General features: G+C 42.7%; 1 protein-coding gene across 3 annotated transcripts in view; it reads left to right on the top strand.

Annotated features, from left to right (window-relative positions):
- The window catches only part of LOC140393817 (SRSF protein kinase 1-like), an 85,817-nt gene that overhangs the window by 19,828 nt on the left and 41,192 nt on the right, over positions 1-24,797 (top strand). The window contains exon 1 of one of the 3 annotated variants that reach the window (XM_072480296.1): positions 11,561-11,686. The exons of the other annotated variants lie outside the window; for them this stretch is intronic. Coding sequence (XP_072336397.1) covers positions 11,616-11,686 — 71 coding nt within the window. The 5' untranslated portion in view covers positions 11,561-11,615. Of the gene's footprint in view, positions 1-11,560; positions 11,687-24,797 lie in introns of those variants that run through there. 3 annotated transcript variants of the gene reach the window in all.

Raw genomic sequence — 24,797 nt, 5'->3', positions numbered from 1 at the left:
TATGTCTGTTGACTGATCAAACAGTGGCAGTATTTCCTTGTTGCTTTCTCAAAACGTTTTATTTTCGAACGCTACCATCATATCTCCTTTTCAGAACCCAGTTTCTCTTATTGTGACTCCTTGTCATCTGAAGTGTTATCAAAAGAATCTCTTCTGCATCATCAACCACAACATTGCCATCATTCTTAAGATAACCCAACCATATGTTGCATTTTTATTTTGCCTTTGTATTCTGTGTTGCACTTTATAAAACTTAAGATTGCATATTTTTATTTTACAACTTCTTTATTAGCTGTCTTTTTTGATGTACATGTATCTGAAGCTAGTTGCCCATTCTTTATTGCTTTTAAAGCTGTAACTTTTGGGTATGATTCATTATTCTCTCTTTCTTACCGTATCACCTCTCATTTCTCCATATCAAATGTAATTTACCATTGCCAAATTAACTTGTCTACGTCCTCCTGAACTTGGTGGTATTGTGCCTTCTTGCCCTACTTCAAGTCAATAGTATATGTTGGGCTGGAATTTTCTCGATGCATTGTTATTTGCATGAAACCCCTTGAGAATCTTGTGTATAAATTCCTTTCAGAAAAATCTATTTTCAATATACGTAGAGAAAGATGGGTTTTGATGAACTCCGTGTTTGTTTCAAGGAATGCAACAAAATCATTCTCTGCAGAACTGTATGATGGGAGCAAATGAAAGAAACTCCTTTGCTCGTTAGATTGATTTGTAAACAAAACAATTGCAGATTATATCCTCCATTTGGTCTGTGATCTTCTTTTCAACCTTTGAAGAAGGGTAGCATGAATTCATAGCTGGAACACAACTAAAATTTTGAAAGGAGCAAGACTTTTATTTTTAAATGTTGCTTTTCATGACCACTGGATGCCTCAAAGCACTTTAGAACCACTGAAGTACTTTTAGAAATATAATCACCATTGTGATGGAGGAAAAATGACAAGATTACGTGTGTACTTTGTGGGTTGAGGCAAGAAAGCTGGAGGAAATTAACGTGCTGAAATTCAAAGTGCAATCGGGTCTGTTATGCATGTCTGACATGGCTTCAGTTTCATTCTCCCCCCCCCCCCCCCCCCCCCCCTGCAAAAACGTTCCTGAGTTCCGTACAAGTCTCTGGAGTGGGGCTTGAATACACATCCTTCTGACTCTTGCGAGTGTGCTCTATTGGAGGGAGAGCATAGTTGCCACACAGGAGCATTTGTGAACCTTCTTTCGCTGATATGGCACCTTCTTGTCTTGGAAGACTTCAATTTAGCTTTGATATGAACAATGAGCTGATGGATTTTGTGTTCCAACAGTTAATTTTGGCAGGAGCAGGACGAAGAAGGCAAGTGTTGGTGTGACATTTCTGTTATCCACCTTGTGGTGCTTCCATTACTGTCAATAATATGTTTATGCTCTGTTCTACTAGAAGTTGTTTAAAATTGTTCTTGCGTCCATCTGTGTTGCAAGAAGGAAAGCATTGAATATAACCATTGCAATTATGCACCCAGAATTCCCTTCAGAAACAAATCTATTTTTCAATTTGGATTTACGCTTTCCCTCTACTTGCCACTAAAAGATATTTTAAGTTAAATTAGAGCCTTGAAATTTCGATTACTAATGACCTGATCTTTTTTAAACAGGTAAATACAATATCCTGTACCTCCTTTTTAGTTTTGGAAATTCAACTATATTTGATCAATTTGGAATTGATAGGAATTACCAGTAAACCATGTTAAGCAAAATATGTAGTACTTATTGCAAATTTACCATTATATTTGGGTAGGAATTGCTTGTTTAAAACAAGTAACACTGTCTTTAATTTTCTAAACTCAGTTAAAGCTAGGCCAGAGATATAGAAAAACGTTCTTGAATCAAGTAGTGGGGGCAATTATCTGTTGTGCACAATGACAATAGCCCAGAATAATAATTCCTTGTTTGGATTTTCCATCTCAATTTGTCATGGTTAGCTAAGGCAGTTGGAGAAGTGTCGACAACTGCAGTTACAGGGTTTTTGAGGGGGACAAGTGACTGATTTTTGCATCTGATCTTTACAGTTACTCAAAGTTTGATTTTTTTTTTTTTTTAAAGAGTCATCTATGCTCTCTCCCAAACCTAATAACCTACATACTTTGCACTATCAATGCTTGTAAATGAAGAATGGCAAGGGTACCAGGACATTTGAAACCAAGAAAAGCTGATTTTGTTACTTTCCCCAACAGGATTTAGTTACCTCTGCCCCTCGAGTACAACATGCCACCCTCCCCTCCACTTTCAGAAACTTGACAAAACATTTTTTTCATTCTAACATTTTCCCTCCTGTTTCTTTTGCTTCCCCCCCCCCCCCCCCCGCTCTTTCCTCTAAAGCACTCAACTCGACTACCTACAGATAGGTAGACAGATTTTGGAAACGAGTAAAAACAACAGGGGTGTTGTGATGGGAGACTTCAACATCCCCAATATTGAGTGGGACTCACTTAGTGCTCGGGGCTTAGATGAGGCAGAGTTTGTAAGGAGCATCGAGGAGGGTTTCTTAAAACAATATGTAGGTAGTCCAACTAGGAAGGGGCTGTACTGGACCTGGTATTAGGGAATAAGCCCGGCCAGGTGGTAGAAGTTTCAGTAGGGGAGCATTTCGGGAACAGTGACCACAAGTCAGTAAGTTTTAAAGTGCTGGTGGACAAGGATAACAGTGGTCCGAGGGTGAATGTGCTAAATTGGGGGAAGGCTAATTCTAACAATATTAGGCGGGAACTGAAGAACCTAGATTGGGGGTGGATGTTTGAGCGTAAATCAACATCTGACATGTGGGAGGCTTTCAAATGTCAGTTGAAAGAAATTCAGGACCGGCATGTTCCTGTGCGGAAGAAGGATAAATACGGCAAATTTCGGGAACCTTGGATAACGAGAGATATTGTAGGCCCCGTCAAAAAGAAAAAGAAGGCATTTGTCAGGGCTAGAAGGCTGGGAACAGATGAAGCCTGTGTGGAATATAAGGAAAGTAGGAAGGATCTTAAGCAAGGAGTCAGGAGGGCGAGAAGGGGGTCACAAAAAGTCATTGGCAAATAGGGTTAAGGAAAATCCCAAGGCTTTCTACACGTACATCAAAAGCAGGAGGGTAGTCCGGGAAAGGGTTGGCCCACTGAAGGATAGGCAAGGGAATCTATGTGTGGAGCCAGAGGAAATGGGCGAGGTACTAAATGAATACTTTGCATTTGTATTCACCAAAGAGAAGGAATTGGTGGATGTTGTGTCTGGAGAAGGGTGTGTAGGTAGCCTGGGTCACATTGAGATCCAAAATGACGAGGCATTGGACGTCTTGAAAAATATTACGGTAGATAAGTCCCCAGGGCCTGATGGGATCTACCCCAGAATACTGAAGGAGGCTAGAGAGGAAATTGCTGAGGCCTTGACAGAAATCTTTGGATCCTCACTGTCTTCAGGTGATGTCCCGGAGGACTGGAGAATAGCCAATGTTGTTCTTTTGTTTAAGAAGGGTAGCAAGGATAATCCAGGGAACTGCAGGCTGGTGAGCCTTGCGTCAGTGGTAGGGAAATTACTGGAGAGAATTCTTCGAGACAGGATCTACTCCCATTTGGACGTATTAGCGAGAGGCAGCATGGTTTTGTGAAGGGGAGGTCGTGTCTCACTAACTTGATAGAATTTTTCGAAGAGGTCACAAAGATGTTTGATGCAGGTAGGGCAGTGGACGTTGTCTATATGGACTTCAGTAAGGCCTTTGGCAAGGTCCCTCATGGTAGACTGGTACAAAAGGTGAAGTCACACGGGATCAGGGGTGAGCTGCCAAGATGGATACAGAACTGGCTAGGTCATAGAAGGCAGAGAGTAGCAATGGAAGGGTTCTTTTCTAATTGGAGGGCTGTGACTCGTGGTGTTCCGCAGGGATCAGTGCTGGGACCTTTGCTGTTCGTAGTATATATAAATGATTTGGAAAATGTAACCGGTCTGATTAGTACGTTTGTAGCCGACATAAAGGTTGGTGGAATTGCAGATAGCGATGAGGACTGTCAGAGGATACAGCAGGATTTAGATCATTTGGAGACTTGGGCGGAGAGATGGCAGATGGAGTTTAATCTGGACAACTGTGAGGTAATGCATTTTGGAAGGTCTAATGCAGGTAGGGAATATACAGTTAATGGCAGACCCCTCAAGAGTATTGACAGTCAGAGAGATCTAGGTGTACAGGTCCACAGGTCACTGAAAGGGGCAACACAGGTGGAGAAGGTAGTCAAGAAGGCAGACGGCATGCTTGCCTTCATTGGCCGAGGCATTGAGTATAAGAATTGGCAAGTCATGTTGCAGCTATATAAAATCTTAGTTAGGCCACACTTGGAGTATAGTGTTCAATTCTGGTCGCCACACTACCAGAAGGATGTGGAGGCTTTAGAGAGGGTGCAGAAGAGATTTACCAGAATGTTGCCTGGTATGGAGGGCATTAGCTATGAGTTGCGGTTGAATAAACCTGGTTTGTTCTCACTGGAACAACTGAGGTTGAGGGGCGACCTGATAGAGGTCTACAAAATTATGAGGGGCATAGACAGAGTTGATAGTCAGAGGCTTTTTCCCAGGGTAGAGGGGTCAATTACTAGGGGGCATAGGTTTAAGGTGCGAGGGTCAAGGTTTAGAGGAGATGTACGAGGCAAGTTTTTTTTACGCAGAGGGTAGTGGGTGCCTGGAACTCGCTGCCGGAGGAGGTGGTGGAAGCCGGGACCATCGTGACATTTAAGGGGCATCTTGACAAATACATGAATAGGATGGGAATAGAGGGATACGGACCCAGGAAGTGTTGAAGATTTTAGTTTAGACTGGCAGCATGGTTGGCCGAAGGGCCTGTTCCTGTGCTGTACTTTTCTTCTTGTTCTGTTGATCTAACCCTTCCTCGCTACACTGAATCAATCAATAGACTGTCTTCAACCCCAAATCCGAGAGAGAGTGCTGCAAACTGATGATCTGGCGCTCTGCATGCAAATTCACGCAATTAAGCAGGTAAAATGCATGGAAGATGGAGCAGATTGTTAGTTACTAACTGTTCAATAATAGTAATCAATCGCAGCATAAAGTTATTGTAAGCTATTCAGTTTAATAGTTCATTGGTTGAAAAGCTGATTTTATCTTCATCTTCCTGTGATTTTCCACAGACCCTATTTTCCTTGCCTTCAGTTGTTTCTTACAGCCAAGCTGCAAATTCCATAGAATAGAAATCCTACAGCACAGAAGGAGGCCATTTGGTCCATTGAGTCTGCACCGACCCTCTGAAAGAGCACCCTACCTGGACCCACTCCCTGCCCTAATCTACACGCCCTTGGACACTCAGTTGCAATTTTTTAAGCTTGGCTAATGTACCTAATTTGCACATCTTTGGACTGGGAGGGAACTGAAGTACCTGGAGGAAACCCACGCAGACACCAGGAGGGAGCACACAGACAAATTGAACCCGAGTACTTGGTATTGAGGCAGCAATGCTCACTGCCACCATGGTGAAATTAATTTCCCTTGCTTTACATCCTTTTTGTTGCTTAAGCTGCTAACTTTAAAGCAGAGGGTAGAAATCTTGTGCTCCGAGTTCCATCAGTATTAACCAAAGAGAAAATGCTGGACAATCTCAGCAGATCTGGGCAGTATCTGTAGGGAGAGAAAAGGCTAACATTTTGAATCCAGATGACCCTTTGTCAAAGCTGGACCTGAAACGTTAGCTCTTTTCTCTCCCTACAGATGCTGCCAGACCTGCTGAGATTTTCCAGCATTTTCTCTTTGGGTTCAGATTCCAACATCTGCAGTAATTTGCTTTTATCCATCAGTGTTAACTTTGTTCGTTGTTGAAGCTCGCAACAATGTCCTGATGAAGACCACCACTTGCAAAATTGCGCCTCTTAACACTTGTTTGGGAACTTGCCTGACAGCCCAGCAGCAGGGCCAGGGAGAGAAATCTAGGGCCCTGATGCATTTCCTATTTCTGGGCCTCTTATCTTTCTTCCCACCCATGTACCTTTAACCCTCTCCTTCATCCTTCAGATGCTCAGAATTGGGAACCGTAGTTATGGTGGGACGAGCAGTTTTATATCTGTTTAACAAAACCTCTTGGGTTTTATACTCTTATCTATTTATAAATCCCATTGAATGCTCAAGTTTCAGTTTGATACACTTTACAGCAACCATGGCTTTGTCAAACAATTACACACAACTTGGTCATTCATATTATGTAGTAAGCTTTGCTTGTTTGAACCTGGTCCTGTACAATATCTGGGCAGCAACATCCAAAAGACTTCAACCGTACAAGCACTGCAAACAATAATCCCATATATAAATGAGAATATCTTAAACTAAGTGATGTATTCCATTGGTGCATGATTCCTGGTTTCACTTCCAAGTTTTAAAAATGGCAGAACCAACCAGTAAATTAGCACCAACCAATTCACCTACAATTATGTGCTATTTCTATTCTCACAAATTGGCTCTTTTTTAAAAATAAATTTAGAGTACCCAATTAATTTTTTCCAATTGAGGGCAATTTAGCATGGCCAATCCACCTACCCTGCACACCTTTGGGTTGTGGGGGTGAAACGGGGAGAATGTGCAAACTCCACACGGACAGTGACCCAGAGCCGGAATCGAACCTGGGACCTCAGTGCCGTGAGGCAGCTGTGACAAATTGGCTCTTTTCATAGCAGAATTGCACTTTGCATTAAGTGATAAATATTTTTTGATTTTTAAATTGAAACAAATTCCGAACTTGGAGCATATAATAGGAGAGCAAATTATTTAAATGCTGGACATCCAAAATATGAACAAAGAATCATAGAAAACCGACAGTGCAGAAAGAGGCCATTTAGCCGATCGTGTTTGCACTGACCCTCTGAAAGGTCATATGCCCGTAACCCCTCCTAACCTTTAAAGGGATAATTTATCATGGTCATTTAACCTAACCTGCACATCTTTGGACTGTGGGATGAAACCGGAGCGCCCGGAGGAAACCCACCCACACACTGGGAGAATGTGCAGTCTCCAGACAAACGCACCCGAGTTCGGAATTGAACCCTGGTCCCTGGCGCTGTGAGGCAGCAGTGCTAACCACTGTGCCATGTACTCCAATAAGACTGCATCTGTGGAGAGAGAAACTGAGTGAACATGTCAGGTCCCCAATCTACATTAGAACATAGAAAATACAGCACAGAACAGACCCTTCGGCCCACGATGTTGTGCCGAACCGTTGTCCTAGATTCATCATAGATTATCATTGAATTTACAGTGCAGAAGGAGGCCATTCGGCCCTTTGAGTCTGCACCGGCTCCTGGAAAGAGCACCCTACCCAAACTCAACACCTCCACCCAACACCAAGGGCAATTTTGGACATTAAGGGCAATTTATCATTGGCCAATTCACCTAACCTGCACATCTTTGGACTGTGGGAGGAAACCGGAGCACCCGGAGGAAACCCACGCACACACGGGGAGGATGTGCAGACTCCGCACAGACAGTGACCCAAGCCGGAATCGAACCTGGGACCCTGGAGCTGTGAAGCATTGTGCTATCCACAATGCTACCGTGCTGCCCTTAAGAACAAATAAATCTACACTATATCATTTTCCCGTAATCCATGTACCTATCCAACAGCTGCTTGAAGGTCCCTAATGTTTCCGACTCAACTATTTCCACAGGCAGTGCATTCCATGCCCCCACTACTCTCTGGGTAAAGAACCTACCTCTGATATCCCTCCTATATCTTCCACCTTTCACCTTAAATTTATGTCCCCTTGTAATGGTGTGTTCCACCTGGGGAAAAAGTCTCTGACTGTCTACTCTATCTATTCCCCTGATCATCTTATAAACCTCTATCAAGTCGCCCCTCATCCTTCTCCGCTCTAATGAGAAAAGGCCTAGCACCCTCAACCTTTCCTCGTAAGACCTACTCTCCATTCCAGGCAACATCCTGGTAAATCTTCTTTGCACCTTTTCCAAAGCTTCCACATCCTTCCTAAAATGAGGCGACCAGAACTGTACACAGTACTCCAAATGTGGCCTTACCAAAGTTTTGTACAGCTGCATCATCACCTCACGGCTCTTAAATTCAATCCCTCTGTTAATGAACGCGAGCACACCACAGGCCTTCTTCACAGCTCTATCCACTTGAGTGGCAACTTTCAAAGATGTATGAACATAGACCCCAAGATCTCTCTGCTCCTCCACATTGCCAAGAACTCTACCGTTAACCCTGTATTCCGCATTCATATTTGTCCTTCCAAAATGGACAACCTCACACTTTTCAGGGTTAAACTCCATCTGCCACTTCTCAGCCCAGCTCTGCATCCTATCTATGTCTCTTTGCAGCCGACAACAGCCCTCCTCACTATCCACAACTCCACCAATCTTCGTATCGTCTGCAAATTTACTGACCCACCCTTCAACTCCCTCATCCAAGTCATTAATGAAAATCACAAACAGCAGAGGACCCAGAACTGATCCCTGCGGTACGCCACTGGTAACTGGGATCCAGGCTGAATATTTACCATCCACCACCACTCTCTGACTTCTATCGGTTAGCCAGTTCGTTATCCAACTGGCCAAATTTCCCACTATCCCATGCCTCCTTACTTTCTGCATAAGCCTACCATGGGGAACCTTATCAAATGCCTTACTAAAATCCATGTACACTACATCCACTGCTTTACCTTCATCCACATGCTTGGTCACCTCCTCAAAGAATTCAATAAGATTTGTAAGGCAAGACCTACCCCTCACAAATCCGTGCTGACTATCCCTAATCAAGCAGTGTCTTTCCAGATGCTCAGAAATCCTATCCTTCAGTACCCTTTCCATTACTTTGCCTACCACCAAAGTAAGACTAACTGGCCTGTAATTCCCAGGGTTATCCCTAGTCCCTTTTTTGAACAGGGGCATGACATTCGCCACTCCAATCCCCTGGTACCACCCCTGTTGACAGTGAGGACGAAAAGATCATTGCCAATGGCTCTGCAATTTCATCTCTTGCTTCCCATAGAATCCTTGGATATATACCGTCAGGCCCGGGGGACTTGTCTATCCTCAAGTTTTTCAAAATGCCCAACACATCTTCCTTCCTCGTTCTGGCAAAGGGTCTCTGATCTCTGTTTATTTTCTACACAAATGGTGCCAGATGTGATGAACATTTCCAACACTTCCCATTTCTATTGGAGCAAAGGTAATCCCTTTGACAAGCCCTCCAAAAAGCAATCCAAGTTCTTGTGACCCTCTCATTCCCCTTCAGCAAGAAACCCTGCAGCAGTTGCCTGAGATCTGACTTGGCAACAAGAATATGAAGAAAACAAACAATTTGCTGAGGAAAAAAAATCAGTGTCAAAACAATAATTTGATTATTTTAAAAATAACTAAACTATGACAAGCAGCACAGCCAACTAATAACACCTATTTTTGCTGAAGAAGCAGAATCCAACCAGGCCCAAAGCTTTTGGCCATCAGGGAAGGGGAAGGACTGGGTTGGAACTAAGGAGTTGGGTTCAACTAACACCCACCTTGCGTTTGTGGGAGTGGAGTGTGTGGGTGTGTTTCCTTACACAGCTGCTTCTTGTGTGTACATATATAATCTTTATTGTCACAAGTAGGCTTACATTAACACTGCGATGAAGTTACCATGAAAATCCCCTAGTCGCCACTTTCCGGAGCCTGTTCTGGTGCACGGAGAATTCAGAATGTCCAAATCACCTAACAGCACGTCTTTCAGGAGGAATCCGGAGCACCCGGAGGAAACCCACACAGACACTGGGAGAACGTGTAGACTCCACACAGACAGTGACCCAAGCTGGGAATCGAACCTGGGACCCTGGAACTGTGAAGTGGGGATGTGCTGGTTCCGAAAGGCCATAGCAGGGCATAGACTAGTAAGATAAAGAAAGTAACAAAGGTGGGGCAGATGCAGTGGTTAGCACTACTGCCTCATAGCGCCACAGACCTGGGTTTGATTCTGGCCTTGGGTTACTGTGTGGAGTTTACATGTTCTCCACGTGTCTGGGTTTCCTCTGGGTGCTCCGGTTTCCTCCTACAGTACAACTAACTGTGCTACCATGCCGCCGGTGTACTTTTGCGTTCAGTTGCCCTCTGAAGCTTTAGTGAAAAAGCTCAAACTCAAGTTTCTCTTCCTAATTCTGCCTCCTTGCCATTCAATAGCGAACCTAACTAAAATGCATCTTTTCTAATATTTTATAATATTCTTTTCTATTTGAGGATGCTCAAAACTAAACAAATTTAAATTGCAGTCTAATTATGCATCTGTAAAATTCCAATATTACCTCTTTTGTATTCCGTACTTGACCAAGGATTTGTTTGTTTATTTTTATGACCAAATGTACTTGTGATCCATCTTTTTAAGAAATTTGTGGATCTGCACAAGTAAATTCATCTGCTTCATTTAACATCTTACATTCTTGAAATCTGTATTTTCTTTCTCTATTCTTGTGACATCACGGCACATTTTTCTGGATAGAATTCCTGCAGTGCAGAAGGAAGTCATTCACCCCATTAAGTTTGCACTGATCCTCCGGAAGAGCACTCTACCTGGGTCCACTACCCCGTCCCTGCCTGTAATCTAACCTGCACATCCCTAGATATGATGGGTAATCTGCCTAACCTGGACATTTTTGTACTGTAGGAGGAAACCGAAGCACCTAGAGGAAACCCAGGCAGACATGTGGAGAATATGTAAACTCCACACAGTACCCCAAGGCCAGAATCAAACCCAGGTCTGAGGTGCTATGAGGCAGTAGTGCTAACCATTGCATCTGCCCCATCGTTGTTCCTTTCTCTATCTTACTAGTCTACGCCCTGCTATGGCCTTTTGGAACCAGCGCATTCCCAGGCCTGGGAGGCTTGGAGGTTAATATCACAGAGGAGTTTGGGATGACTGAAGGTGGCAAAATGTTCTTTCTCTCGCCTCTGTCTTACAGTCCCGCTGCCCCAGACCTCTGTTGTAACCACTGCACCTCCTGGCTTGTTCGCTCTGTCTTCATGACTCCCTTCATTGGGCTGGCATTTGCAGGGTAGGGCAAGAGTACGGCCAATGATCGAATATGTCACCCAAAATGCACCCTGGCTTTCAAAACAAATGACCACATGGACTTGGAATTTCGCTCCAGCGCAATCTGAGCTCGTGCGGGAATATTTTCCTGGAGCAGAGTACCCAGAGCGTGCTTATGTGCAAACTCATTGAGTTGAGGGGGAGCAGTGTTGCCTGAGCACTCCATGGATTTGATTATTTGGAAGATGGAAACAACTAGCCATTACGCAATCAGTCCAAATTTGGGAGTGCAATACATTGTATTACCGATCTCAGTATTTTCACATGACTATTTTAATAACCTTTTAATTTTTGTTTTGCACCATGTGGTGATGGGATATATTTTTCAACCAGATGATGTTTGTGTCTCAAATACAAGTAAAATGGTTGGTTATTGAACTTTGAGGGTGCTCACCTGCAATGCAGTATAGTCTTTCTGCAGCTAGGTGGTGGAGTATTTGCTGCTTGTGCTTTTGGAAGACTGGCAGCTCAAAAGCTGATCACTGCCTGCAGTGCTTCCTGGCAGAAGCAGCTGAAATATTTGTCGATGGCTTTACAGAGAATCTGTGATCTGACTTCAGGGCTGCCATCATCAATGGGTATCAGAGCTTCATGCAGGTATTGTAAATTGTTTGCAGGTTAACCGTTTAAGAATGCTGTTAAGTTGAGGTTTCTGTACAGCTTGTTTTCATATTATATTAAGATTGAATCTTTTAATTGCCAGCATTTTGTTTATTTTAGATAATTGTACAAATAGATTGTGATTTTATGGGAAATATAAAGTAACATGAATATTGGTTTTTACAGTTACAGTTTGCCACAATCTATCTTATTTATAACTCTGTTTTTAAAGAATTACCAGAGAATTGATATTCAGATCAGGTATACAGTGGAGAAAACAGTGTTCTGATGAAGTGTTCACGTTTTCATGTAAGCACTGACCTTAGTAGTCACAGACAGGTGAACAAAACTGCGAAGCCTTTGTATTGTTTGAAAAAGGCTACATGAGCTTGCTATTATTGGGTTTAGATCCTGGGAGGGGAGAATGCAGCCTTTATATGCACACATTGCTATTTTAGCCAGTTGATTCTATTACATTCATTGCTATTTTAGCCATTTGATTCTATGACATTCATTGATCAATTTGTTGTGGTTTCCTGGTTATTGGCATTTTGTTGGTTCCATGTATTGCATTTATTTTTAGCTGTGTTGCAGGCTTGTCAATTTATTTCATGCAGCGATGGGGGTGGGGTTAGTCGAGTGTTGGTATAGATTGACTCTATCCAGATGCGAGTCGTGTGTCATTAATATTGCTTTCCTTTCTACACCACAAAAGAGAATATGGAATTGTTGGTGGCTTATAATTTGCGTTATTGAATATTGACTTAATATGCTTTGACATTGGTTGCACACAGCATCGGATGAAAACATACAGTTTTATGTTCCCTATCATGTAGACATTTTGTCTGAAGTGGGAGCAGTGTGCTTAACATATAGGACTGAAACTCCCTTTGAAGATTTTTATTTTGGTGGAGGGGTGTGTGGTGGATCAATGCTTACTTGAAAATATTGGAATTTTGATCATTTGGAGCTGGAGGCCATGAGCACTGAGTGAATGATTAATTAGATCATTGGAAAGGAATATAGATACTGGCAAAGATGAGAGCTTTACAGCATTATTAAATAATATTTAAAATACTATTTTGTTCACACCAACAAATTTCAGACTAGCAATATTAACTTTTCCCCTTAATTTGCTATAGTGGAATCTCCAGGTAGCTTACGAGATTTGAAAAAATAAATGGCCACGGGAGGGATACAATTTACTCCCCTGTCTTACCATGCAAAGTCTGACTGCAACAGGATTTTTTTTAATAAAGAAGGAAGATGGTATTTACTCAGTTTGTGTTTAACCATTTATGTGCTCATTTTAAAGTAACTAGTCTGGCCAGCTTCCTTGAGTTTAAAATGAAAAAGGGTGAGTTTTTTGTCAAAAGCTCACCCAGGGGAAGATTGTCAATTTTTAGCAGGAAAACCCGTTTTGACCTTCGCAACCCATGTTCACGCATGCTAGTTAGTTACATAGCCAAACTAAAGTGATTGTGTTGCTCCATTGTGTAAATAGACAGTCTGATACATCACTGATCATAAATCTCAAATTTGACTCTGGTCTTTTGCCAGTGATGGTAACAATGGGATTTCTTAGAAAAGAGATATTTTGCTAGTATACCTGTTTTTTTTTTTTTTGTTTTTTTTTTTAACCATCTGATATTCCTACAAAAGTAATTGTATTTTCTAACTGAAAATAAGTTTGCACTTGGCTGTAACGGTTTCTCTTTTCAGCTTGGATCAGTCACGATCTTACTGAATGGTGGAACAGGCTCAAAGGGCTGAACAGCCTAGTCCTGCTCTTAAATCCTATGTTCTAGGGATTTTAATATCCCATTGATGTTCACTGTTTTAACTTGCATTTAAAGAGGTGTTGATTTGAAGCTCACATTGTGCCCTCGCTTGACCTTCAGTAAATGAGTTGAAAATATAATCAAAGAAGTGAAGAGGGCTCTCAGTCGAGCACACAACTCCCCCATGCTATGTCAGCTTAGTGTTATTATAATTATGTAGCTCTTTCTTGAAGGTTTTCTCTGCTTGTTTGCTCTGTAACTACAAAACTGGAAAAAAAATCATTTTATTCAGAGTTTCCACCTTACTGGGGAGGCTTCAGGCCAACCCAGATGCAACAATCTGGCCTGAAAACTCTGCTCACATTCTGACATCAGTGAATAATTCCACCATAGCAGCTGAGACCAATTCCGAACGAGTCAACAGTATTCTAAGTAAGATCTAAGTAAGATAATCCACAGCTCCACCGCATTCTTTTATTTTAAAAAAAATTGCCCTTGTCTCCCAATGTTAACAAATTCTTTAACTAAATTTCCAGGCATCAGATCCACCCATTGCCAAAGCTGATCAGCTCTTCCTTCCTTGGGTCATCCCCTATCTGAGTACCAAGTTTCATTGAAACCTGTCCATTAGTTTCTGAGTTGTGCAGTTTATAGACAGATTAATGGGTGAAAGCATCACCTCCGCCCACTTTCAGTGCCAGAGGTTAAAATACAGTATGATGGCTGCAAAATTTCAGAAAAATCCCTTGTCCCGATCTTATAACGCAGAATAAAATCTTCGGTTGTTTGAACCATGAAATATTGTGGGCCACTGTGTGAGTTAGTAATACTTCAGAACACAATGTTGTAGCAATCTAACGATGCAATTCCAAGTGCATGTTTTTTTTAAAAAACACACATTGGGATTTAAAAAAATGATATGCTATTCATGTAAATGTGGATTTTATCAATGCTGATTATGCAGGTTTATGCTGCAAGCGTAGTGCATGTAAATGGGAAGAAATTTGTTTATTAAAGCTGGATCCAAAGCCACTCTTTGGGGGTGGGGTGCAGGTATCTAGGCACTCTACTTGCTGCTTGAAAATTTCTAAATAGGTAGTCGAGAGTGATCCAGCTCCTCCCAAAACCAAGGAGCCACGTGAAGTAACTTTGCTTGGAACTGAGATAAATAAATTATGAACATGTCCCAAACGGGTTGCATTACCATCTGATAAAGGAATTACACCGGCGCTGAAGTCCACTGCCCTTGTAATATAAAACAGAAATGTTGGAAATATTCAGGTGAGGCAGCTCCTGTGTATCCCTTGTCTTTTCTCCGATGTTAAATCCTTTTTTTTTTTTAGCATTCAGTGGGAATATTTAAAAACCCTTTTACTTGGTCATCATGGGTTGCTTCTGGTTTACCTAATGTGGGCTATGTCTGCAAGCTGTTATTTTGGAGTCCCTCTGCACTTCTCCATGTAGCTGTGAAGTTCTTACAAAATAGTTTTTTTCCTACACTTTCAAAACTGCCATTTTGGATTGATGTATGATTTCAGTGGGACACATGCCTTTTGAGGAATTTCATCCAGTTTGTTTTTTCTCTGATTTTATTTATTTTGATGCCGCACTAACTGAAGAGTTATTAATGGGAGGTGGGGGTGGGGGGGGGGGTGCGCGGAAAGAGAGACCAAGAAAAAGTATATAACTTTAGGGTACGACAAGTCATAAAGCCTAGAATGAATCTGCCTCGGTTGTTCCATGTTTTCATTTTCTCCGATGAAATGTCGAATTCAATACTGCAAATAATTGAACCTAAAATGTGATTTTTGGAAGAATATTTTGGGGCGGCACAATGGTTAGCACTGCTGCCTCACAGCACCAGGGACCCGGGTTTGATTGTGACCTTGGGTGACTGTCAAGTTTTCACGTTCTCCACGTGTCTGTGGGTTTCCTCCGGGTGCTCTAGTTTCCTCCCACAGTCCAAAGATTTGCAGGTTCGGTAGATTGGCCATTTTAAATTGTCCCTTTCTGTCCAAAGGGGTACGGTGATAGGGTGGGAGAGTGGGTCTAGCTAGGGTGTACTTTCAGAGGGTGGGGGCAGACTCGATTGGCCTAATGGCCTCTTACGGATTCTAGAGATTCTATGATTAAGCGCAATGTTCCAAATAATTTCTACAGCGCAGCATGAGGCTATTCGCCCCATTGAGTTTGCACCAGCCCTCCAAAAGCGCACTACCTAGCTCACTCACCCGCTCTATCCCAATAACCCACCTATTGCGGCCAATCCACCTAACCTGCACATCTTTGGACAGTGGGAGGACTCCGGAGAGTGCCTGGAGGAAATCCATATAGACATGGGGAGTCACCAAGGCCAAAATTGACCTTGGGGCCCCTGGAGCTGATGCAACAATGCTAACCATCTGCCAGTGCTATACAATTAGCATTTATTACATATAAAGTGGCAGTATTGGTGGCATTTCTACTTTAGAAGCATGTATCCAGATTGCCTATTTAGCACTCAAATATTACCCTTGGTTTGTATAGGTTTTTCTGCAGTATGGTTGTGCTCTTTGACTAGAGCACACAATTGGTCCTGCCTCATTTATTCTGCTGCATAAATGGCATGTAAAACATTTTCTTCACAAGGGTTATCATGGACTAATATTTCCCCTTTAGCTTTCCCAGCCCTGTATCCCACTTGCACCAGGGGAATATTTTCTTTGTATTAAGGGGTTAATGAGGAATTAAACAAAAGAAGGAAGGTTTTTGTCCCAAACTATAATTGAGGTTTCTAAGCTACTGGAGAACATTTCTGAAAGGGATTAGTTTTCTGTGGTCTTGACCTTGTAAGCAAGTGAATATACTGCATAGTAGCTTATGAATGTGTTTATTGTTAATATCTGACTTTACTGCTACAAGTGAAGATTGTGAAGGGTTGAATATCATAGTCTGAATTAATTTTTGAACCCTTCATCGGTCTCGTGAACCTAGTTCTACAATATGAAACTTCTTGCGTGATAATTAGGGTGTTTCTCTGTCGGCTTCATGGTCAGCTGTCAAGGTAGACGAGCAAATAAACTAATTTAATGTCCTGCCTTACAGAAAATGTGTATATATGTCAGTTATGCTATGGTGCATGATATGAATGTTCTCTGAAATAAGAACATAAATAGAAACTGGGTGTTGGCCGTACATCCCCTTGAGCCTCCTCTGCCTTTCAGTAAGACCACAACTGACCTGATCTTCACCTCAGCTGTACTTTCCTGTCTTTTCACCATAACTCTTGGTTCCCCTGCAGTTCAAAAATTCTAGCTGCCTCAGCCTCGAAGATATTTAATGATTCAACTTCCACAGCGCTCTTGGGTGGAGAATTCCAAAGATTGACAACCCTCTGAGAAAATAGATTCCTCCTCATCTCAAGTAAGAGACTCCTTGTACAGAAACTATGCTCTTATTCCAGATTGTTCTACCGCAGGAAACATCCTCTGGCATCCACCCTGTAAAGCCCCCCTCAGAATCTTGTTTCGAATGGGCGGCACATGGCACAGTGCTTAGCACTGCTGCCTACGGTGCTGACGACCTGGGTTTGAATTCCGGCTCTTGGCCACTGTCCGTGTGGAATTTGCACATTCTCTCCGTGGCTGCGTGGGTTTTACCCCCACATTCCAAAAATGAGCAGTGGATTGGCCACGCTACATTGCCCCTTAATTGGGGAAAAAAATAATTGGGTACTCTAAATTTATTTTAAAATATAAAAAAAAAGAAGAATCTTGTCTCAATAAGATCACCATTCATTCTCTTAAACTCCAATAAAGCAGAGGTTCAACATTTCTTCATAAGACAACCCCTTCATCCCAGTTGCCTGCAATCAAATCCTTAGAAAAGAAAATCAAAACTATATGCAGTGTTACATATGAACATACAAATTAAGAGTGGATCTAGGCCATTTAGCCCCTGACCCCTTCTCCACCATTAAATAAATTCATAGCTAATCTGACTCGCCTCAACGCCACTTTCCACTTGCCCCGATAATCTTTGGCTTCCTTGTTAGTCAAGAATCTATTTAACTCTGCCTTAAAAATATTCTGTGACTCTGCCTCTTCTAGAATCGTAGAATCCCTACAGTTCAGAAGGAGGCCATTTGGCCCACCGAGTCTGCACTGACGCTGAAAGAGCACCCCACCTAGGCCCAATCCCCGCCCTATCCCAGTAACCCCACCTAATATTTTGGACACTTGAGGGACAATTTAGCATGGCCAATCCAACTAACCTGCATATCTTTGGACTGTGGGAGGAAACCGGAGCACCCGGAGGAAACCTATGCAGACACTGGGAGAACGTGCAAACTCCACACAGACAGACACCCGAGGCCGGCATCAAACCCAGGTCCCTGGTGCTGTGAGGCAGCAGTTCTAATCATTGTGCCACTGTGCCTCCCCATTCTGGGGAAGAGTTTCATCAACTAACAACCCTTTGAGAGAATTTTCTCATCTCTATCTTACATGGGATTCCCTCATTTTTAGACGGTTTCCCCTAGTTCTGGTGTCTCCCACAAGGGGGAGCATCTTCTCAGCATCCAGCCTGTCAAGCCCCCAGGATCTTGGGTACAATAAGATCACCTCTTATTCTTCCAAACTTGAATGGATATGGGTTTAATATTTCCTCATAAAATAACCCTTTATTCCAGGAATCAGTCAACTAAACCTTCTCCGAATTGCGAATGCAATTATGTGCTTTCTTAAGGAGACCAAAATTATACATAGTATACTTCACAACTGTAGGGGAACTTCCCTACTTTATATTTCATTCCTCTTGCAATAAACATTCCATTTGGCGTCTTTTTTAAAGTATTTTTATTGAAGAGTTTCATTTACAACAAGCAAATAGAATAAATTATAATCAAAATACACAACAGGAACATGAGGAAACGGGTATTTACAAATACAGCATCAGAGGTAGATAAGAAAAAAAGAACGGAAATGCAGCAATTCACAGGGCAATGCTACCATAATGCTGCTTGTAAGCTCCCGTGCCATGGGTGTATGCAAACACTTTTTTTTTTTTTTCCTTCGTAGTGGTGTGAATGGATGTTAGCCTCGCTCCCACCCCAAGTGCTGGTTGCGAACAGGTCTTCAAAGATGTTGGTGAATTCTTTCCAACTGAGGTGGGAGCCTTCGTTCCTGATGGCAATTTTATTTTCTCGAGCCTCAGGAATTCCGCCAGGTCACCCAGCTAGTCTGAGACCTTGGATGGCGCTGCCGATCTCCATCCGAGCAGGAGTCGTCACCAGGCTATCAGGGAGGTGAAGGCCAGGGCATCGGCCCCCCTCATCTCGAAGATCTCTGGCTGCTCTGAAACCATGCAGACTGCCATTAATGGGCATAGCTCCATCCTAACCCCCACTACCTCGGACATGGACTCGAGAAGGTGGTCCAGAATCTGGTCAGCCAGATTGGGCAGGGCCAGCACATGGGAGTGGTTGGCTTGACCACCCTGACACTGCTTGCATCTGTCTTCCACCTTTGGGAAGAAACTGCTCATGCGTGTCCTGGTCAGGTGTGCCCTGTGCACCAACTTCAGCTGCGCCAGGCTCCGCCTCTCGCACGAAGTGGAGCTCACCCTGTGTAGATCTCGCTTCAGAGTCCTCCCGCACCTCGATGCCCAGATCTTCCTCCCACTCCTCTTTTGTTTTGTGTGGAGCCTTTACCTCTAGAAGACATTTGCAAGTGTCTGTGTGCTTACCCTCCTCTAATTCATCCTGTGCTAACAGTCTGTCCAGCAGGGTGTAGCTGGGGCTTCTTTGCGGAGAAAGTCCCATATTTGGAGATATTGGAGTTGGAGCTCGAGCTTCTCTGTTAGTTCTCCCAGGTTTGCTACTCTACCCGTCTAAATGTAAATCTCAACAGCCCCCCCCCCCCGCCTTCTCCAGGTTCTGTACGTTGCGTCCATATTGGCTGGGATGAACCTATGGCATTAGCAGATGGGGGCTGCAACAAACATGTCTTTAAGTCTGAAATGGTGGCTGAGCTGGTTCCAGGTTCTTAGTGTGGCTACCACCACAGGGTTCGCCACGTATTGGCTGGGGGAAATGAGAGCGGGGTGGTGGCCAATACCCGCAGGGATATTCTGATACAGGTGGACTCTTCCATCTGTACCCATTCTATGCTCGGCTGTCCCAGCCAATCTCGCACCCTTTCCGTGTTTGTTCCCCAGTGGTAGAACAGGAAGATCAGCATTGCAACTCGCCCTCCCCGAGCGTCACCCTCTCTGTAGGATGGACTTGCAGATCCTGAGGTGCTTTCCCAGCCACACACAGGCTGAGATTTGTTTGTCCACCCTGGTGAAGAAGGATTTGGGGATGAAGATCGGGAGCGATCTGAATATGAAGAGGAACCTTGACAGTATGTTCATTTTTATTGTCTGCATTCCTGCCAGGGAGAACGGAAGTGAGTCCCACCTCCTGAAGATCCCTCTTCACCTCTTCCACCAGGCTTGACCGGTTACACTTGTGGAGCCGGGCCTAGCTGTGGGCGAGCTGGGTCCCCAGTTATCTGAACTTGATTTGGGTCAGTTTGAATGGCAGCATTTTCAGCTGTTTGTCCAACCCCTCAGTTCACCGGGAAGATTTCCATTTGACTTCCTAATCACTTGCTGTCCCTGCATACTATTTGTAATTCATGTACAATCCTTTTTGTAGTCTTTATTAATTTAGATATTTTGTTTTTCTATGCTCCTTCTTACTCTCTTGTCTCACCAATGTCCTGTTTTTTTTTTTTTACCAAGACTACCTAATCCCTTTACAATAAAGCCAACATTCCATTTGCTTTGATAATTATTAAGGATGGGCAATAAATGCTGACCTAGCCAGTGACGCCCACGTTTTAAATGAATTAAAAATACTTTGCTGCTCTTGCATGTTGGCTTTTTGTGTTTCGGTTCTGAGGAGGCTCAGAACCCTCTGTACTGCAGCATTCTGTAGTGTCTCTCTATTTACACAATATGCTTTTCTGTTCTTCCTTTTTCCACATTACACTTCATCTATTCCATCTGCCCACTCAACCTATGCCCTTTTGCAGACCCTTGTGTGTCCTTCTCACAATTTGTTTTGCCACCAATATTTGTATTGTCAGTAAATTTGATTACAAAACACTGTGACTTCATCCAAGTTATCAATAAATAGTCGAGGCCCCAGCAGTGATCTTTATGGAATCCCACTTGTGACAGTTTGTCAACCTCAATGACCTATTTTTCTAGACTCTTTCCTGTTAGTTAGCCAACTCTCCATCAGTGCTAATATTATTACCACCAAAACTAAGTGCTCTTATGTTGTGCAGAAACCTTTTTTAATGTGGCCGCTTTCTATTTCAATAATCATGGGGACTTACATATACAGGTGGACTGGGGAAATCAGGTTAGTAATGGATCCCAAGAAAAATAATTCGTGGAATGTCTAAGAGATAGTATTTTAGAACAGCTTATGACAGAGCCCACTAGGGAATGGGCAGTTCTGGATTGGTGATGTGTAATGAGGCAGACTTGATTAAGAGGCAGTACCACAATATTATAGAATTTACCCTGCAATTTGAAGGGGAGAAGCTGGAATTGGATGTAACGGTATTACAATTGAATAAAGGTAACTACAAAGACATGAGAGAGGAGCTGGCCAGAGTTGATTGGAAGGGGAGTGGAACAACAATGGCAGGAGTTTTTGGGGGTTATTCAGGAGGCACAACAGAAATTCATCCCAAGGAGGAGGAAACCTACTAAGGGGAGGAAGAGGCATCCATGGCTGACGAGGGAATTCAAAGACTGCATTAAAGCAAAAGAAAAAGCATACAGAGTGGTGAGGATTAGTGGGAAGCCAGAGGATTGGGAGCCTTTAAAAGTGACCAGAGGACAACTAAAAAAGTAATAGGTTGTGGGGGGGGGGGGGGGGAAGAGAGAAAGAGAGAGAGAGAAGAAACAAGAGAAAGAAGATGATGAAATATGATTGTTAGCTAGTAATATAAAAGAAGATGGGAAGAGTTTTTCTTCAATATATAAGAGGGAAGCAAGAATAGATATTGGTTGTGGAAAATGAGGCTGGAGAAGTAGTAATAGGAAACAAAGAAATGGCAGAGGAACTGAATAGCTACTTTGCATCAGTCTTCAGGGTGGAAGACACCAGTGGGATACCAGAACTCCAGGAGAATCAGGGAGCAGAGGTGAGCGTAGTGGCCATCGCGAAGGAGAACTTTCTGGGGAAACTGAAAGGTCTGAAGGTGGATAAATCACCTGGACTGGATGGACTACTCCCCAGGGTTCTAAAGGAGATAGCTGAGGAGATTGTAGTGGTGATCTTTCAGGAATCACCCGAGGGGAGGGTCCCAGAGGACTGGAAAGTGGCTAAGTAACACCCCTGTTTAAGAAGGGAGGGAGGCAGAAGACAGGAAATTGTAGGCCGGTTAGCCTGACTTCGGTCATTTAGAGTCCATTATTAAAGATGAGATTGCGGAACACTTGGAAGTGCATGATAATATAGGACCGAGTCAACATGGCTTTGTCAAGGGGAGGTCATGTCTGACAAATCTGTTAGAATTCTTTGAGGAGGTAAGTTTGCAGATGATACAAAGATATGCAGAGGGATAGGTAGTATTGAGGCAGCGGAGGGACTGCAGAAGGACTAGGAGAGCGGCAAAGAAGTGGCAGATGGAATACAAGTGGAAAAATGTGAGGTTATGCACTTTGGAAGGAAAAATGGAATCACAGACTATTTTCTAAATGGTAAAATGCTTCGGATATCAGAAGCACAAAGGGAATTGGTAGTCCAAGTTCAAGATTCTCTTAAGGTTAACATGCCAGTTCAGTCGACCGATAGGAAGGCAAATGAAATGTTAGCATTCATGTCGAGAGGGCTAGAATACAAGAGCAGGGATTTACTTCTGAGGCTGTATAAGGCCCTGGTCAGGCCTTATTTGGAGTATTGTGAACAGTTTTGGGCCCCGTATCGAAGGAAGGATCTTGCTGGCCTTGGAAAGGGTCCAGAGGATGCTCACCAGAATGATCTCTGGAATTAAGAGCTTGTTATGTGAGGAGCAATTGAGGACTCGGGCTGTACTTGCATTGTTACACTTTAGAAGGATGAGGGGGGATCTTATTGAAACTTAACTAGGATATTGCGAGGCCTGGCTAGAGTGGACGTGGAGAGGATGTTTCCACTCGTATGAAAAACTAGAATCCGAGGGTGCAGCCTCAGACTGAAGGGGCGATCCTTTGAGGGTGGTGAATCTGCCACAAAAGGCTGTGGAGACCAAATCACTAAGTGTCTTTAAGACAGATAAGTTCTTGATCAATGAGGGAATATGGGGTAATGGGGATAAGACAGGAAAATGGGAATGAGAAAAATATCAACCATGATTGAATGGTGGGGCAGACTCGATGGGCCGAGTGGCCTAATTCTATGTCTTAAGGTCTGTCTTGGCTATCGTTTGAAAATCCAATACACTATCGACTGGCTGCCACTTTATCCACCACCTTGTTACATCCTCAAAGAATTCTCATAAATTCAGTTTCCCTTTCATTCAATCAAGCAGAGTCAACATGGTTTTATTATGATTTTCTAAATGCAGAACCTAATAACATGTTTGGCTAACTGGCCTTTAGTTCCCTGTTTCCTGATTCCATCCCTTCTTGAATAGAGGTGCGATTTTTGCTCTTTCTAATCCTCTGGGACCTTTCCAGAATCTAGGGAATTTGGAAGATTACAATCATAATCTTTGTAGCTATCTCTTTTAAGACTCTGAATTGAGTGAATCCCAGCATACTGTTTTTCAAAACTCACCACTATTCTTAGAATTCCCCCTATACCAAAAAGGGCCGACATTCTAAATGGTGATCAGGGATTCTCACTCCCCGACTCCGATGCAAGCTTCAGTGGGTTCTATTCAGGTCAAACTATATTTTCAAGTTTTCCCCCGGTATAACCCATACCTTCACCGAAGATTTCATCTACTTACCATTTAGTAGCATCGATCCTGGGTCCCGCATTGCTAAGTAAGTAAAGTAGACTAATAACCACTGTTTCAGGTTAAAACTTTTAAGTTTTTTATTATTATATATTTTCTTTTAAAAGCTGAAAATACTTTCTTTACAGAAAGGAAAAAGATCTTGCTTCTGTATCCTCCTGGTTGGTTGAAGGGACCTTCAGGCCCAACTTGACAATCAATCTTCTTTTTAAAATCTGGTCTTCTTTAGGTGTATTCGCTGATGAGCTCGGTTGCTGTGTCCTATCTTTCCCATGTTCAGAGCTGGGAGAGCTATCTCTGAGCTGACTCTGGCTACTCTTTAAATTCTAGTCTTCCTTAGATGTATTTAGCTATTTTAGCTCGGCTGCTCTGCCCTGTCTCTTTCCCATGACCGAGCTGACTGTAATCTGTCTCTGCTTCTCCCCTCTCTCTCTCTCTGAGCTCTGGTTGTTGTTCTGGTAGTTCCTGCTCTTGTCTCTCGGTTTATATTCGCTTGCCAACAATTAAGTTTTTATGATGTTAATGTAAAGTAACTCTTATTTTCTTTGATTGTAAAAAGTATCTTTGATCTAACCCTTTTAATCCAACTACGTATACATTTTGACATTACTTCATCTCATAGATCTGATTACATTGTTTCCTTTGTGATGTTCAAAATGCTTTGACTTCAAGAGGTGTTACTTTTAATTCCTGTCATTTCTATAGTTTTATTTTCCAATTGTGTCCTCAGCTCAATTTTGACTTTGATTTGGCTTCGAATTATGTTTCTCGTAGAATGATAGTCCTGGTATTAGCAAATTTTCACACCTAGAATTATCACCAAATTCAACTGAACCTCATCCATTCTTTTTCAGCTCCTTACTAAGATAGTTACTTTCAATGAAGGTGTGAGCCATTGTCTTTGGCTTCATTCAAAATCCTATTTGTCTTGTTTGCGAAGTCTGCTTGACCAAGGATACCTGCATTTTACAATCCTTCCCTGGCAGCTGCTAACCCTTTGCGGGATCTTTCCCTGTATCCTCTCGTGTTTCTCTCAGACCAGATATTGCCAGACTTCCATGTTTCAAATGACACATCTTTCCATATTTTCAATAACAATACTTACTGTAAGTATGTTGTAGCAATTAAAGCTAAATGTTGGCTGTTCTCCAGTGGTTTTGATTTAGACTAAAACTAGGTAGGTGTGTTGGAGAATTGCTAAGCCTATTGGTTGCCAATCTTGAAGACAAAGGATGTTTTCCTGATAACCCAAGGTCTTTGGTGAAGCAAATCTAATTTCATCCATTTATGGACGTTTCACCTTGAAGGCAGTTATTTGCTTTGCAGAAAGCTTGGATTACT

Source organism: Scyliorhinus torazame, chromosome 17 (assembly GCF_047496885.1).
Source record: "Scyliorhinus torazame isolate Kashiwa2021f chromosome 17, sScyTor2.1, whole genome shotgun sequence".
Taxonomy (NCBI): domain Eukaryota; kingdom Metazoa; phylum Chordata; class Chondrichthyes; order Carcharhiniformes; family Scyliorhinidae; genus Scyliorhinus; species Scyliorhinus torazame.
This window is presented reverse-complemented; position numbering and strand designations above follow the sequence as displayed.